Here is a 12,372-nt window from a genome sequence, read left to right as displayed (position 1 = left end):
ATGTATATGTATATATGTATGTATGTATATGTATATGTATATGTATATATATGTATATGTATGTATGTATATGTATATATATGTATATGTATGTATGTATGTATGTATATATGTAGGGCTGTTACACTGTTTCCAAGGCCTGCTGGTTCTGATTTAGAAGCAGTTCTACAATTTATTCATCAACCTCTGTCAAAGCCATTTAAAGATGTCAATCATGACGACCGGGACTCTTCTCTGTTGCAGGCAAGAAAAGAGAATCATCTGCCATTTAATTCACACAGTAGTTTTTTTTTTTTTTTCTTTCTTTTTTTTCTTTTGTTCCTCATTACGTGCCTTTTCCGTAGGACAGCGCACGAAGGTTCTCTGGTGTGGACTGACTTTTTAGTCAGTCTTCTCTCTTAATCTTTGTTACAGCCTTACTTTAAAGCCAAAAGAAACAAGGCATCAGGCCAAAACATGGAAGCGTGTCAAAATGTACCTGTGTCACGGTCAATGAACCAGGTACCTCTGGTGCCCTCTTTTGGCTGCCCTGGATCTGTTCGGTAATTCTGCCCTTCAGCATGTTTGTAAAATAAAAATACTAGTCTGTCATACTGGGAGGGGGATTGGTCCGTGCAATCAGTCTTATAGCCATCATTATTAACTACCAATGCTTCCTTAATTTGCTGTCAAATGTCAATATAATACTAGTATGAATATGTTGCATAACTAGTCAGTCAGGTAACAGGTCAGAAATGGTTTTAATAACACTAACCCAAATCAATTCGGATTGTATCGAATCAAAATAATCGAGTCTGAATCTTAAGAATTAGAATTGAATTGATTCTTGAAATTTGTAGGTCTCCTATGTTTAAATTTTCCCAAGAAGTAAATCTTCAGTTACCAGGCTCTAGCTGCCTCATGACATAGTGTAGTAAGTTTGCATAATAGTAGATTATCCGGGTACTATTTGATGACTACTAAATACGTTTAGAGTATTCGTACACCGTACAGATTGTGATGTACTGCTTTTTGCCTACTACAGGAAGCTAGAATAAAACATTTGGATGTAGGCTTTGATTTATTGAAGCAGAATTATTTGTTCCTTCTGGCACAGCTTGGTTACAATAAGTGTACCTTCCTCTGTGTATCTAATTTCCACTTCTGAAAACAGAGTTGTATCATCTTTACATCTCTGCTCTTCGTATATTTTTGTTCTGTGTGGGTCTGATGCATGATACAGAGATTTTATTTCAAATGCCTGGTTTTATAAAATTAATAGGAAGTCTTAAATGGGTGCCATGGTAAACAAGGAAAACATAGCAAAAAATGATTCAAGATTACATTGCATTTACTTTATCATCACTATAAATGCCATTTAATTTTTTTTCCATCAACTTATCAAGTTGCAGTCAAATCTTCAGTCTTCAGCTGATTACCATGGAGCTTGGGGAATGTAGTGCATGTACTTTATAAAAACCTATGCTCATATTTACAGGGATTATATTCGTGATGAGCTGCTTTATGGTTATGAGGGGCCACTGTACCTCGATTCTCTGGCCTTCAACAGATTCGTCTCTGCACTGACGAGTGAGTATCAAAACTAATACAATCCCAAATCAGAAAAGGTTGGGGTGGTCTGTAAAATATCCCTCCAACAGTGATTCTTTGACTTCTATTTCATTGCAGACAGAACCCAAGATATTTCATATTTTGTGTGGTCAGCATTAGTTAATAATATACAGGCATTCTTGCATTTAAGGCACACATTCCAAAAAACGTTTGGACGCTAAAGCAGTTACCTCCTCGTAATGTTACTGTTGAGTCTCACAATACTTGTTGGTCATTTTAAGCATTGATGCAAAGCCATGAAGCATTTCAGTTATTTTCTCCCATTCTCCCTGCAGACACATCTGAAAGTGTGCAATAGTACAGGGTCATTGTTGTTATGCTTCTTGTTTCAAAATTCTCCCCATATTCTCTACTGGCACAAGTCAGAATTCTTGGCAGGCCAGTCCACTACCTGAAACCACTGCTTCTGCATCCATACCTTTGGAATGTGTACAGAATCTGATTTTGCATTGTCTTGTTGAAAAATATGAGTGTCCCTGGAAATGTTGTCATCTTGGTGGCAGCATAAGTTTCTCTAAAATCTATTTTCTTTTCTGCATTAATGCTGCCTTCACAGAAGTGTACATTACCTTTCCCAGGGCACTGACACAAGTCCACACCATTGACAGATGTTGGCTTTTTTGCTCCTGATAGCAGTCTGATAGTCCTTTTCCTCTTTGGTCTGGAGCACACGGTGTCCATTTCTTCCAAAAATGATCTGGAATGCTGATTTGTCTCATCACGGTACATGTTTCCACATGGTCCACCCCAGATACCTTGACGCTCCTTCTGGACAAAGTTTAGCATAAAGCTTTTTTCGCACAATGAAGTTTTAAGTGGCATGTGTAACTGTAACTCCATATTGTAGTGCTTGACAAAGGTTTCCCAAAGTAATCCCCTGCCTACGTAGTAATATCAGGTATTGATGAATGTGCTAAAGTTCCTCCTGATTCCTTGAATCATCCATCCAGCCATTTTCCTTGAATCATTTTAAGATATTATGTACTGTATAGGACAAAATATGCAAATCCCTTTCAGTGTGTCTTTAAGGTACATTGATTTTAAACTTATAAGTTATGATTACATTTTTTAAAAACCTCTTTACTAGCCCTAAATGTTGGAATATGTTGTAGACCTGAAATACAGGAATGGATGTATATTAACAAATGAAATGAAGTTGACTGCGCAAAACATGAAATACGTAGGTTTGGTTCATACGCTCAGCACTGACATAGAAATCAAAGTAAATGTAAGAATCCCCCCCACCCTAAATTTTCTGTACAGTCCCATTGTTCTCTCATTTGGGGTTGTAGTAGTAAAATTACTTGTTTGTTTTTTCTAAAAGTCCTATTTCTGCATATTTATAGGTACAATATTTGTAAATAATTGTAATGAATAATTTTATTTATTCTGTGGAATACTGATTTGTCTCATCATGAACATGAATAAACAGAAAAAACAACCCAAATCTATATTTTGCATGTTTAAAACAGGATTTTATATATCTATATATATATAATATATAGATATATAAAAGAAAAAATGTACATTGGCACACACTTTAAATAATTTGGCAGGTAGGTTGTTCTAAAAATGTGGATTTAAAATACCTGAGTTCCTTCTGTCTCTTGTGAGGCAGATTAACATGATGTTGAGGGGATCACCAGTGGTTGGGGCAAAGTACGTGATACTTCAGTACACTTTTGTGCACACTGGTACTCATACTTGATATTCAAGACTGAAAAGTACATTTCAAGTACACATATTGTTTAATGCAACACTTCTTTATGTTAGCAAAAAGAAAGCCAAATATTAGAATCAGTATGCGAGTATCAAGGTTGTTGTTGCCCATTAACAACTTATTAAGCAACAACTTTTGCATAAGAACATTTCTCTTTGCACAGTAAATTGGCCTTTTACTTGGCCACTTGTGTCCATACCTTTGACAGTAGAAAATTGACTATCTGCATTATGTATATGTCAGAGGGTTGTCACTAAGCAGCTCATGTTAACATGTTGAACATCAGAAATGTGATTTGTTTTTCTGTATTACCTAAATTGTCTGTTGTCAGCCTTCTATTTGTAGACTTTTTTTATTATTATTATTTGGTGATGCTGTTGCTGATAATTATGGATCTTAAAATACATTATTTATATTCATTTATTTTCCTTAACTAAAATGTTGCATTTAGTTACCCTCTCTTTGATGTTACTTTGAGCATTTCTGGAATCCATATAATAAAAGGCAAGTGGCCTCTGCGTTTGTGTATCCGGAGCATCAATTCAAATCTGGAAAGAGCCAACTTTCGTCCTTTGGCATACTTATGTATGTTTTCATGAGGATTTAAATTGTGAAAACAGCGAGGTAATTGGACCAGTATTTTTTGACAAATCAGTAATTTTTGAAAGCAACAAGCCTGTTTATGTTGCACTTCCACAGTAAGAACATGTATTTCAAAATAAAACCCAATGAGGTTGCTGTAGACCCAACAGAATTCATCAGTCTGTCCATCCAAAACAGCAGAATTGTGTCTCAGCAGTGTCTCACACAGGCCAACAAAATAAAATAAAAAAAATTAAATATCCATCAAGTGTGAACACTGTCACAGTGCAAATATAAAACTTCAGTTATTCGTAATTTCTTTAAATGGAGTATTGTACTGGATAAGCAGCTTCAGAAAAGCTTGTTGATGACAAAAATTTATTTTAGGAAATTGAGCACAACTGAGAACAGATTAAACCTTAGATAAAGACTTTCATAAAAGCGAAGATTTTTTTCTATATCAATACTTTATAAAAGGTAACATACTGTAAAAACTGTAAAGATTTTCCCCAAAAGTCATCTGTCCTCCGTATATATTACAAATGGCCACATCTAGAATCCCTGGTTTCCCACGGGTCCATATCCTAGTTGTGTTGTAAATGATGTGGCAGGGGTGGTGGCAAGTACACTTGTTAACAGTGCAGAAGATTCCGTTTAAAGGCCGTCTCCTGCCCATTCTTCATGTAATGTAGAGCTGCATCAGGAAGGGCATCTATCATAAAATATGCCAAATCAACATGTAGACACACCTAAGATCTGCTGTGGTGACCTCGACTGAAGCAAGGGAGAAGCCGAAGGGACTTACAGTTGTGTTGTAAATGTGTTACACTGCCACAAAATTAATTGCCCTTTGGAGATAAAGAAAGGTGATGTTGAAATGTCCCCGAAGAATAAATCACTGGTGATGCATCCAGTTTACTTTCTTCTTGACATGTTACTCATATTATGTCAATTAAGGATATTTTCCCTGTACTCTTTGGAGTATTTGATGATGGCGTTGGGGTGTGGCATAACTTTAATATGCCACAGGACACCAGGGGGCATTTAAGTGCTGTATACAAGTTGTGCTTAGTCAACAGGCGTGTCCTTTAGATCTGCAGTGTGATTGTGCTCAAGTACCTTAGATGTACCAGATCACACCATCCCTTCTGGAATACTTTGGGGTTTTTTTTCACTGAAGGCAGTTCTTTTTGACTTTCACTTTGATTGTTTGATATTGTGGATTCACAGATGAGTACAATATTATTATTTTACCCCCCCCCCATGAAATTTAATATTTTCTTCAAAATTTTCCCAAGTGAAATAATTTTGTTTCTGTGTGCACAGTAAAATAATGTAAGCATTAAAACTAGAATGTTTAGAAATACTGTGATGAAAATTCCTCAATTTTGAAGAAAATGTGAAATTTCTTTGGGGTGGGGGTAATATTGTTGTCCCCAATTGTACAGTAGGCCGAATGGGGAAAGTGTGTGTGTTTGTGTGGGAGTAGTAGGCTGGGGGTAAAGAAAATATAAATTTGCATAAACATTGACAGACTGTTTTGTGTGTTTGTAAGTCAGTCTCAGTTTTACAGTTCAGTTAAGTTTTGTGTTTTATTTTATTTTTTTGCTCAGGTCAGATTATTCTCAGCACGCTGTGTGCCTTCCTGATGAAGACCAGAAAGGTGTGGTTGTTTTCTGCTCACATGCTCCCTCTCCTGGCCCGACTCTTTGCTGTACCTCACAACATGCTGCTCACAGTCAGCACTTTCTCCATGGGACTGACAGCAGTGGGAATTGGCACGTTTCTCCTCTTAAATCTCTTCGTGCCATATCGACTTGCAAGGGCTGCCTATTCAGAGCTGCTTCAGATGGAGGTGCTTTTATTTTGAAATATTGTTTTTCTTCCTCTGTCCAGAGCAGGGGTGCTCAAGTTCGGTCCTCGAGAGCTACCTTCCTGATACTCTTAGTTGTCTCCCTACTCCAACACACCTGAATCCAATGAAAGGCTCATTAAAAGCCTGCTAATGAGTCTTTCATTGGTTTCAGGTGTGTTGGAGTAGGGAGACAACTAAGAGTATCAGGAAGGTAGCTGTCGAGGACCGAACTTGAGCACCCCTGGTCCAGAGCTTCGCAGCACATCTTGAAATATCGTCCTTCCCCCTACCAGTTTTATGATCATGTTGTTTACAGTTGCTTCCCCCCAATTTTATCAAACTCTACTTCCTCTTGCCTCTCATTTCCATGCTTCAATGAATCCAGATATTGTTAAAATTAAAACCAGTCTGTTCTTTAATGCCAGTGCAGATATCCTGCATTTGTAGCTTTTCATTTGTAAGTGAAATATAATTCTGACTTTTACATTTAATTTGTCACAGAAGGGTTTTTTCAGACTTAATATTTTACAAGCATGACTAATGCATGTTGCATTCCATTAGTGCAGTACAGTTGTGTGTGTATGTGTGTGTTTTTTAAAACACTCAAAGCTTCGTCTCCCTCAGGTGATCGAGCTGTACAGGCTTCTGGCTGTAGGGGTTTCTTTGTGGAACCAGTTTGCTGTCCCAGTGCTCTTCACTGTCTTCTGGTTTGTGTTGTTTGTGGTCCAGCTGTGCTCCACCATGAATGGCAAAGGTACAGCAGGACATCAGGGAATCATGTTTTTCTTGCTCACAAGGTGGGTATGAGTGAGAGGAAGAGAAAATGAAACTAAACCACAATGTGATGAAGGTGACCTTTTATTGTCACTTTTTTCTGTTTCTCTTCTTGTCATGGTGTAACCACAGAGGCTGACACAAATGTTTAAAGAAATTCTGTTTCTTTTGTGTTTTCAATGCTTCTGTTACTGTCTTCTTCAGTGTCTCTGAATGTTGTGCGACACCATACTCCCTTCTGGGTCTGACCTTCATGGTGTCATATCTTGCTCTCGGGCTTCTCAACCTATGCAAATTCTACCTGGGAGGTTATGCAGCTGTTCAGAATGAGAACGTCATGCACAGGTGACATGGTCTTCAGTTTTGTGCTTTTAAAAAACAAAACTCTAGTCTACACACGCAGACACACAGTTTATTGGTTCTGTATAGTACTGGTATCGGCAAAGCATGATGTGTTGTGTGAGTTACATTTTGATGTGGCATGGGGAAAGCAGGGGCCAGTGTCTCAATGGCCTTTGCCTGGTAGTCCATGGGCCAAGCAGGTTTTCGGTACCACTGAAGATGACCAAACGACACTTAGAATCCAGCCTCGGGGTACCATGGCCTACATAAAAATGTATGATAACCATCCCAGGGTGGTAGCTGTAGCCAGGTAGGGGTCAATGAAGAATTACACAGAAGTTAAAATCTAAAAATGCTCCAGTCTTGTTGAAAACTATATCACATTATTTGTCTGATCATAACAATTCCAAATAGGTATAGTTTGGACCATCTATGACAGAATGTTATGGGGTTTAACACTCTGGGATCCAAGGGCATTTTTTGGACAGTTCTCTCGCCTGGCATAAATGTTTTATTATTGCTGTTAACAGCTCTCCCTGCATCCCACAATCACGTTTTATGTCTCTTTTTTTCAGGGCTACCTGTGCTTTCATAATGTATGCTTTTGTTGTGTTTTATAAATGTAATAAAGGTTTACAATCAGAAATAAGAAAGAAAAAAGTAAAGCGGAAAATAATTTTCCACACATTTATTCAAAACACACAGCAAACTATAGGTCATCTGATGATCACACCACAGCGACGGCACTTTAAAACCTTAAATTATCACAGCACTTCTGTGTGTTCAGAGCGCAGCACCGACATGAGAAATGCACCTGCAGCAGGAAAAACCACAAAGGGACTTGCTTTAAAACACTACGTTTCCAGCCATGAATTAAAGGATTTTCCAAGGTCACTTTAAAAAAAATCAGGAACTTTATGTGGATTCATGTCTGTCTGTGATGGTGAATTGGACTGAAATGAACAAATCAGACTTTATATTTTTCTGTGTGTGAATGAAGCAGTTGTTCTGCATACGGACCGCAGCTTTCAGCCAATTAGTGGCCAGCGTTAATGGACAGATTTCACATTTGAGTAAATTACAAGAAACATCTGCCAACAATCACATAACTTACCTAAAACTTATGTCCAGCATGTGCAGGACATAAGTTGCATGCCCCAAAATTTTTGAGTTCAGCTTATCAGTATGTACATCAGCGCGCTTTAGTGTGTTTCAACGTGCTTGAACTTGCGCTTAACTTATAAAAAACGTACCCTTAACTTATTGGACTTATGCCAGCGTTTTTTAATATGGTCGGCATACACTGGCTAAATAGTCAAGGTGTGACAAGGCCTTAACTTTTGACCCCTATACAAACTGAAACTGACCTTTGTCACCGTTTTTGCTGTTTTTAACCCCATAACTCCAGAACATTCTGTCACAGATAGTCCAAACTATACCTTTTTGGAATCACTATGATCAGACAAATGTGATATAGTTTTCAACATGATTGAAGCATTTTTACATTCTGACCTCTGTAATTCTTCATTGACCCCTAGCTGGCTACAGCCCTGTGATGGTTATACATTTTTGTGTAGGCCATGGTACAGTGAGGCTGGATTGTAAGTGTCCTTTGGTTACCTTCAGTGGTACCAATCAGGTCAAAATTGATGATTGGCTCCTGGACTATGGGTCTAGGGTCTAGTCTAGGAAACCCTCCTGTTTCTTTTTATTCATATTGGATTCTGAGAGACATACCCAGTGAGACAGGCTGTGCTCTGTGTGCAAACTTTACTGAAACGCAGAGTACTTGTTTTGCTTTCAAGATGCTTCCTTACCTATCCATGTAACGTCTCTGTAACATTGTAGAAGTGAGCTTTTACCCTTCCCTTTGGAGAGGGTTCAAGGCAAACAGGAGGTCTTTACATTTAAAACCACAGGTTCAGAAAGAGCTCCTTTTGTAAGATTTGTTCACATTCTCGAGGCAAAGCATTTTGTTTCTGTCCTCCATTGTTGTGTATGTGGCATATTGTGACAACCTTGCATGTGATGTGAACCACAGGTGCACCACATTGAAAGTTAGTTTGAGTTATGACTACAGAAAGGTTTGGGGGCACAAGGCAGACCAATCAGACCGCGACCTACACTTAAAGGTTTAAAGAGTTGCAGCGCTTCATTCATTCACGGCAGCGTTTACCACAGCTATCAGTCGACTCATCAGCAGTCTACACATGATCAAAATAAATCCCATGATCCAACAAGACTAAAATAATGTTAAATTACTCAGTTTTACCTCTGTGTGGCGTGGAGATGCCGTGCGACAGGGTACACATGGTGGATTACGTGCTTGTCAATATTTAAGTGTTCTACCACATGCCAGACAAAAGAGTTCTGCCAGTGGTAGAAACACAAGCCAAGCTAGACTTGACCATTCTGACCCGCACTACACCATGCAGTACCGACCTGAACCACTCTGTGGAAACGGGACTGTCAACATACGCTGTATAAATTGTCAAGGTGTGACAGCGGCACAATTTATTAGACATACCCCAGCGTATGTCAGCATTTTTAAGATGGTCAACATACGCTGGCTAAGCTGGCTAAATCGTCATGGTGTGACAGGGCCCTTACAACAAGGAGTCACAAATACATGCTCAAATAACCCGCAGTTCATGGAGGAAAATTGTACACCTTAAAAACCTGTGCCAAATACCAGTGCGAATCTGTCTGTATCCACTGTGGCAACCCCGAACAAATGGGAGCAGCCGAAAGAACAACAGCCGCCACCACCACCTTTGGTTTTGAGGTTGATTTATTGTGTAAAGAAGTGGAGCTTATTGAGGGACAAATTAATCCAGAAAAAGCCATTGTTCCTGTGGTAAATTGCACATATGGCCGATTTGATTTGATTCAGCCATATATGCTGGTACGTGCTCTGTGACCATAGGAGGCTGACCTTCTGTGTGTCCCAAAGGATAAGAAGAAATCAACGGGTGGTCGATCATTTCATTTGCATTTCGTGCACCGTGGCTGTGGAACAAACTGCCAGCTGAGAGTAGGCAGTCGAGTTCTATTGGCATTTTTAAATCTAGATTAAAAAAAACACCTTTTCTTGGCTGCTTACATCTCTTAATGGTGAGAAATCTTTGGTATCTTGATTTTGTTTTTCTGTAATTTATTTTCAATGGTTTTGCATTTTATTAATTTGTTCTAATGTGATGTGGTTTGTGAAGCACTTTGTTAAAGTGCTATAAAATTATTATTAAACACCAACAGAGACGATAACGTGGCAGTTACATTTGGTGATCAGGTGACAGGTTTGAGGCAAATGAAGTTGAAGCAAACAACAGAGAGTGGATGGAACAGAGACTGACGAGATGCACTTGACAGGAATGGAATTCTCCAAGATTTCCAACAGCCTAATAACATTAACAAAAATAAATGTAGTTATATATAAAATCCCACTATTTTAACCAATATAAATGTTACACCAGATTGGCGCACACAGACACAGCATTTTTGTTTTGTGTTTTAACAGGAATTTTCCACCTTAGTTCAAATAAATCCTGTCTGAACAAAAAAAAAATTCCATTCACATGGAAAGCAACAGATGTAGTGGACTGGGGTTACACTGTCCTGTTCAAGGCCAGCCCCTCAGAGTGCGGCATCCTCCAGTTTCAGTGATGCGCTCCGGCTGCCTCTATCTCCCCATATGTACAGTACAGTAATGCTGGTGCATTAGGACAGAGAGCCTGCTCCTGAGGGCAGAGACTATGAAAAGACAAGCACGCATGACAGTGGCGGGCGGTTTTTAGTATGGGCCATACGGGCCGGTATCCGGGGTGCAGTTTTTGGCAGGGCAGTACCGTGGGCATGAGCACTGAGCAAAAAAAAAATCTTCACCGCAAAATGTTTTTTTTTTGTTTGTTTTTTTGACAGTGTGTGGAATTGGCAAATTGGCGCCCCCTGCAGGCAGCTGCAGGCGCCCTGCTTGTCAGAGTTCACAGAAGCAGTGAGAAGGTGAAAGATATGAGGAGGGGCATGCAGTGGACAGTTCACCTCTTTGCAGTGGAGGGAAAAGGCGGGGGGTGCTTCGTGGGCATAAGTCAACACCTTGACTTTCTTCCAAATAACGCACATCTCATTTATAATATTATAAATACAGGTCTGTAATTCCTGCACGTTTTTCTGAATTGTGTGAAATGTCTGCCGCACATGGAGAGGATTCAGCTGCATCCCGAGCTGGGCGCAGCAGAATCCTCTCGGTGTGTGGCAGGACCCCGGGGACAGGCGCGGTCCGCGGATCATCCAGCAAAAACGAGGCAGGAAGCCTAAAAAGTTTGCAGAAAGGAGAGCCTGCCTATTTGTAAAGACGGCTTAGAACTTATGCTGTGTTCACATTACTTGCTGAAGTGACTGAATCTGACCTGCAAGCGTATGTGTTTTTACAAAAAATTTTCAGCAGCTAGAAACTCTTTTTAATGTCATGTACACTGACATAATAACAATAATAATGTTTAAAATGAGGCTTATCTTCATAATTCACTGATTTATTTGAGGGGGGAAAAGAATCACATTTGTTTTCATTGGCATGGGAATGCTAGTACCATTTCAGTTTAAAATTTCTTTTGATCCACAGATGAAGAGCAAAAATTAGGGAAGATAAAGGCAAATACTACATTATCAAATTTCTGTCAAATCTAAAACTTTAGCATATTAGTTAATGCTAAGTATTTATGCATTTAGCCTAATATTTACAAACATCAAGCTAAATATTTAGCTAAATGTTGAGATGAATATGCACCTTAAAAAAAAAAAAGCTAATTGTTCCTCCCTGAAAGACAGATTTAAATAAAGCATCTAATGACAGACATTTAACATGTAAGAGCGTGTTTATTCAAATTTGCAACTCATGGATGTTTTGAGCTATTTTGTAGCCTGCAGTCTTTTGATTTCAGTTGAAGGGGTGGGCACTTGTAAAATATTAATAATAAAATAATAATTTTTAAAAAATGGCTGTTTGTACAAAATTTTGTGGCACACTCCAAATAGAGACCCATTTTGTAACTCTCCCACGTTCAGTGTAATGCTTATACGTATTCTGCCTGTTGTCTCCCTCATTTGAGTACTCGGCTATAACGCACCTACGAGGCATATTTCCATGCTTAACGACACCTTTTAAGAATAAGATCAACTTTATCCCGAAGGAAATTTTGCCAGAGTACCGAAACAGTAATGGTAAACAATGTTTTTTTTTGTTTGTTTTTTTTTTTTTTTTTTTTTAATGACATTTGCATAAGATGTTCGACAATATTGCACGTAACTCTGAGTAACTGTAAAACTCTAAATCCATTCATTATGTATTCATCCTGCGGGGGGGGGGAATTATACAGTCTGATTATCACAGGTAAGAAAGACCTCCTGTGGCGTTCTGTGGTGCACCTCAGTGGCCTCAGTCTGTGGCTGAAAGTGCTCTCATAGGACGTCAGTGTGGCATGCAGGGGGTGGG

General features: G+C 38.9%; 1 protein-coding gene across 1 annotated transcript in view; it reads left to right on the top strand.

Moving 5' to 3' along the window:
• Positions 1-12,372, top strand: part of LOC117531876 (RING finger protein 145-like) — a 29,566-nt gene that overhangs the window by 4,949 nt on the left and 12,245 nt on the right. Inside the window, exons 4-7 of the mRNA XM_034195068.1 lie at positions 1,478-1,569; positions 5,527-5,768; positions 6,393-6,565; positions 6,747-6,887. Coding sequence (XP_034050959.1) covers positions 1,478-1,569; positions 5,527-5,768; positions 6,393-6,565; positions 6,747-6,887 — 648 coding nt within the window. The remainder of the gene's footprint in view (positions 1-1,477; positions 1,570-5,526; positions 5,769-6,392; positions 6,566-6,746; positions 6,888-12,372) is intronic.

Source organism: Thalassophryne amazonica, chromosome 19 (genome assembly GCF_902500255.1).
Source record: "Thalassophryne amazonica chromosome 19, fThaAma1.1, whole genome shotgun sequence".
In the NCBI taxonomy this organism is placed as follows: Eukaryota; Metazoa; Chordata; class Actinopteri; order Batrachoidiformes; family Batrachoididae; genus Thalassophryne; species Thalassophryne amazonica.
The sequence above is the reverse complement of the archived record's forward strand: the minus strand, read 5'-3'. Positions and strand labels throughout refer to the sequence as shown.